The following is a 5,067-nucleotide window of genomic DNA, read 5'->3' as shown; positions in this document are numbered from 1 at the left end:
AAAATATTTTAATTTACTATTTATTTGTTTTAATTTCAAATGTATGATTCACACAAGAAGGTAAAATTCAAATAGGCCTTCTTTTTTTAAAAAAATGTCTGGGGTTCTCAAAATATAATTTTGGGGTTTATAATTCTAAAGTAACTATACAAGTAAGTAGCATATTGTTTTTACCTCTCTCCTATCCAATTTAAAAATATTTAATAGATATAGCATCTAAGAGCTAATTGTTATATGTTACAAGTTCTCTAGCAAAGATTGATATTGAGTAAGTTTATCTACATTAAAGATGTTTGACACAAAAATTTATACGAAAGAAAACACAACCTATGGTCCCACAGCAAATCTGATATGAAGCCACTGCATCGCCGTCAATAACAAATGCCTAGTCGTTATGTCACAAGAACAACCCTATAATACTCTAAGGCTAGACGAAATACTCGTGGCTCGATAACTCTCTCGACTCGGCTCGTTTTAATTTTGAAGCGACCCAAGCTGACATTCTAGCTCAGTTCTCTAATGAGCCAGCTCGAGTTAGCTCGCGAGCCAAATGAGTCAAACCACAACACAAGTTTGTTTAGTCGTTGGTGTCGTCTCATCCCTCATAGTTTTGTCTTCTCGTAGTTATGATATGTGATATAGACATGTGTGGATGTGCCATGTGCTTAAATATTTGTATTATTGCATGGCTATATACCTATATTGCATATTTAATATTTAATTATTGGTTATGTTTTTTGTGAACTTTGTTTTCTAGCAGTATATGATGTTAGTGTTGTGCAATGAAATGTTATATATCTGTGGAATAGATGATGAATTGCTTTATAATATTAATTGTTGCTATCTTATTATAATAAAAGGGTTTGTAAATATGTAAGTTAATACATATTTGGTTATTCAATTTAATATTGAGAGTTAAAAGCTAGGACAACAATATGATAATAATATTATAAAGGTTTTGGATTTGTAGTGTTAAACACTTAAAATATGATTTTTTCGATTATATATATTTATATACATAGATCTTTGTATTTTAGTTGTGTGACTCGCGAGCCTAATGAGCTGACTCGAGCTCCTTAATAAGCCGAGCCGAGCCAGATGTTTAGTTCGTTAGTATAACGAGCCGAGTCGAGCTAGCTCGTTACAGCAACGAGTCATAATGAGCCGAGCCATAACGAGTGGAGCTGGCTTATATCCACCCCTATAATACTCATACTACTGTACCAGTAGCAGGATAACTAAACGAAAATAAATGAATGAATGAATGAACAAGAGTAAGTAAAGGGGCGGGTTGCCGCTGAAGACTTTCCCAAACCCAAACTAACCCTTCTAATCCAAGGCTGTGAAGGGAGCTGCTAGCCGCCACCAGCCGCCATGTCTGGAGGGATCGCGCGCGGCCGCCTCGCCGAGGAGCGCAAGGCCTGGCGCAAGAATCACCCCCACGTCCGTGCCTGACTTTCGATCCCTTCTCCCTTGTCTCTCTCGTGCCGCCGCCCGATTCAGGTCTCGATCTGATCTCCTTCATCTTCTGCAGGGTTTCGTGGCGAGGCCGGAGTCGCTGACCGACGGGTCCGTGAACCTCATGGTCTGGAACTGTACCATCCCCGGCAAGCACGGGGTAAGCCGCGGTAACACCTATTGGATTCGATTTGACCTGGTTACTTGGTTAGGTAGTATGGTTGTAATCATGATAGATAGGATTTTTAGGGAAATACCTCTGCCCTGTGCTGAATAACTACGTAAGCTTGACCGCTTTACTGATGTTGCGATGTGTGCATCAGCGCCTTTATGCAGCTTTGCTCCATTGTGAATTTAAATTATTTTATTTTGCCAACACATGGTCTATAGTTTTGTTATTTCTGGACTGTACTGTTTATTGAATCTAGTATTTCTATAATAGAAACTGTGTTCCCTCTTTCTTTCTTTTTTATTTACTAGGAGGTAGAAAAATAAAAAAAACTCGGCCGGGGAGGGAAAGACCACCCTCCCGGTATTATATTGAGAAGAGACCGAAACAATGGTCCCGGCCGAGAAAATCTCTGAACCCTGGCCTCCCATCACTAACGGGCCGGCGTCATCTGTCCACTCTGCAACGGTCCAACCGGAGGGTGGCGTACAGGACATCGTAACCCGAGAGCGGATAGGACACAGCGAGGTGATTTTTTTAACCAAGCCTGAAAATTCGCTCCCGAGGGGAATCGAACCCAGGATTTGGAGGAGCTACTCGGAAGTCCTTAACCACTAGGCTAGAGGCCCTTTCGCAGGAGGTAGAAAAATTACTAGGTCCTTACTCACACGATTAGCCTTTTAGGCGTTTCAGTTATTCAGTATCATTTAGAAGTTGGAACCCATGCTAGAAAGTTAGAAAATCACGATTAGCCTTCTTGTCGTCCCAGTGAATCGTGGCAATAGATTTAGAATACTGATATGTTGTAAGAATTAAGAATTATATGCCACCTCCACCACTCCACCAGCACGTAGGCACATTGGCATGCTGTATTGTAGTGGTTTCTAGCTCCATGCCTCCGTGGTATTCTTTTCTTCCCTGTTCCTGGCAAAATATCTGTTTATTTCTGTTCTGTACCCACTGTACTATTTGCAAACAATCTTGAAACATTGATGTACAGTGTCTTCTGCTACTTCCCACTTTCCCAGCACTCTGGAATATTTTCAGCTCCATTTCCGATTGTTTTGGCTGATGCTTTCTAACCTTACATTTCCTTTGTTTGTAATTACCCTCCCTTCTATGCAGACCGATTGGGAAGGTGGGTACTACCCACTTACCCTTCATTTCAGTGAAGATTACCCAAGCAAACCTCCCAAATGCAAGTTTCCACAGGGTTTTTTCCATCCAAATGTTTATCCATCAGGAACAGTCTGCCTCTCAATTCTGAACGAGGATAGCGTAAGTGCTCGAAGTGTATTCACTGGCTTTGTTTAGCGTTATGCCTGCTGAAAACTTTCATTTCAAATTGTACAATTTCAGGATTGGAGACCTGCTATCACTGTTAAGCAGATTCTAGTTGGAATACAGGACTTGCTTGATCAGCCCAATCCAGCTGATCCTGCTCAGACTGATGGTTATCACCTATTCATCCAGGTTAGAAGAAAAAACAATGATCATTCTGCTATTTATTTTTTAGTTTCTCTCAAGATTAATGAGTTTTTTTCCACAAAAAAATACAGGATCCTGCAGAATATAAGCGACGTGTTCGTCTGCAGGCCAAGCAATATCCTGCTCTGGTCTGAGGATGTTGGCATACTAGAGATCCATGATCCATCCTGCAAATCTGCATGGTAGTTGCAAAATGTATCGTCTCAATTTGGATTAGACAGGATACAAGTTATCTGGCGGATTGCCCAGTGTAAACCTGAACCTTTTATGATGTGTGGTGTCCGGTATTGGCAGCAAAAAACAATTCGTTTACTGCTGTAAGTGCTGCAGCCACTGATATTTTGTCTATTTAACTTGACTGTTTGTGTGTTGGTAGTCTATCTTGAAGACAAATGTTTATCAAGAAAGTTATATGCTTAGAAGATGTATTATGTATATAACTTTTAGCTTTTTTGCCCCCGTCTGTTGTCATTTCAAATTGCAGTATGGCACTTACACAAGTGATTGTCCAGTTTTGTGGGATTCTTTCTTTTTTTTTAAAAAAACAAAACTTTAGAGTATCTCCAAAAGTTATCAAAACCTACTGTCTTGAGTTTTTGTTTTTGCACGATTAAGAAAAACTGCTGTTCAATAATATCTTAGCTTCAAACAATCTTTGCGCACTTGAAAAAATTGACTCTATTGTTTGGAAATATATGCGTGAGTATCCATCAGCCAATCAGGAATTGGAAGGATGTGGTGAAGAGTAAGTAGAATGTGGTTTCCAATAAAAATATAATACTCCCTCTGGTCTTTTTTATTTTTTATTTGTTGTGTTTTAGTTTAAATGAACTTGCGGACAATAAATATTTGATAATGAAGGCAGTACAAGATAAAAAAATGTTAAAATGGTTAGAGTGATTTAGGAATAGTTTAGTATATTTTACAAGCTAGATTTCATCCTGGCCATTCTTGATTGAAGTATTGCGACACCTGGTCTTTGGTTAAATTTAGAGAGATATCATTAGTGGGTTGTTAGTCACCTCCTCTACTCACGTTCTGTTGAATGGTTTTCCAGGTTGTCGTATTATACATAGGAGGGGCCTTCGTCAGGGAGATCCTCTCTCACCCATGCTGTTTATTTTAGTAATGGATGTCCTAGGTTTTCTGTTTTCGAAGGCTGAAGAAGAGGGGCTGCTGCAACAGCTTTCATGTAGAAAGAAACTTCATCGGGTCTCCATGTATGTAGATGATGTTGCTCTCTTCTTGCATCCATCCACAGCTGATATGGCCCTCTCTCTTGATATTTTAAAACTGTTCAGGGATGCATCTGGGTTGCACAATAATGCACAGAAGTCAAATGTCTATCCTATAAGGTGCTCTGAACAAGACTTGGCAGTTGCATTGAACATGCTTCCAGAGGGTATTTCTACATTCCCTTGCACTTATTTGGGGCTACCTCTATCCTTGCATAAACTATCCAATCAGCAGTTCCAACCAATTGTTGAGAAGATTGCTGATCAGCTCCCCAATTAGAAGGCAGATCTCATGACTCGAGCTGGGAGGAGAGTGCAGGTTCAGCATGTTCTCACAAGTATGATGGTCTATCTTGCTATGGCAGTTGACATTCCAAAATGGGGTCTGGATGCAATTGATAAAATACACAGGGGTTTTGTTTCACTACAGGAATCCAGTTAATTCCCGTCGGCTAAAAACCGACGGGAATAACTAATTCCCGTCGGTAACTGGCTAACTCCCGTCGGCCGCAAGCCGATGGCTGTCAGGTGTCGGGGATAAACTTATTCCCGTCGACAGCTGACGGGAATAAGTAATCCCCGTCGGCTAGTACTTGGCCGACGGGGATAAGCCTTAATTCCCGTCGGCCACGTGGGCCGACGGGGATAAGTCTTAACTCCCGTCGGCTACGTGGGCCGACTGGGATAAGCCTTAACTCCCGTCGGCCTAGCCCAACC

The 5,067-nt window shown here is 40.8% G+C and overlaps 1 protein-coding gene across 1 annotated transcript; it reads left to right on the top strand.

Annotated features, from left to right (window-relative positions):
* The first annotated feature begins 1,224 nt into the window (after positions 1-1,224).
* On the top strand, positions 1,225-3,574 carry LOC103639085 (SUMO-conjugating enzyme SCE1). Its single transcript, XM_008661881.2, has 5 exons — positions 1,225-1,443; positions 1,535-1,618; positions 2,753-2,905; positions 2,987-3,100; positions 3,187-3,574. The coding sequence occupies exons 1-5, from the start codon at positions 1,375-1,377 to the stop codon at positions 3,247-3,249; spliced, it is 483 nt and encodes a 160-aa protein (XP_008660103.1). The 5' UTR covers positions 1,225-1,374; the 3' UTR covers positions 3,250-3,574.
* Positions 3,575-5,067: the final 1,493 nt, after the last annotated feature.

Source organism: Zea mays, chromosome 9, assembly GCF_902167145.1.
Source record: "Zea mays cultivar B73 chromosome 9, Zm-B73-REFERENCE-NAM-5.0, whole genome shotgun sequence".
NCBI lineage: Eukaryota > Viridiplantae > Streptophyta > Magnoliopsida > Poales > Poaceae > Zea > Zea mays.
This window is presented reverse-complemented; position numbering and strand designations above follow the sequence as displayed.

Excerpts from the sequence above, each read along its gene's own strand:
- LOC103639085 (XM_008661881.2), top strand. The coding sequence starts at position 1,375 with ATGTCTGGAGGGATCGCGCGCGGCCGCCTCGCCGAGGAGCGCAAGGCC. Across the intron at positions 1,444-1,534 it reads GGCGCAAGAATCACCCCCAC|GGTTTCGTGGCGAGGCCGGA; the intron begins GTCCGTGCCTGA and ends CATCTTCTGCAG. Across the intron at positions 2,906-2,986 it reads CAATTCTGAACGAGGATAGC|GATTGGAGACCTGCTATCAC; the intron begins GTAAGTGCTCGA and ends GTACAATTTCAG.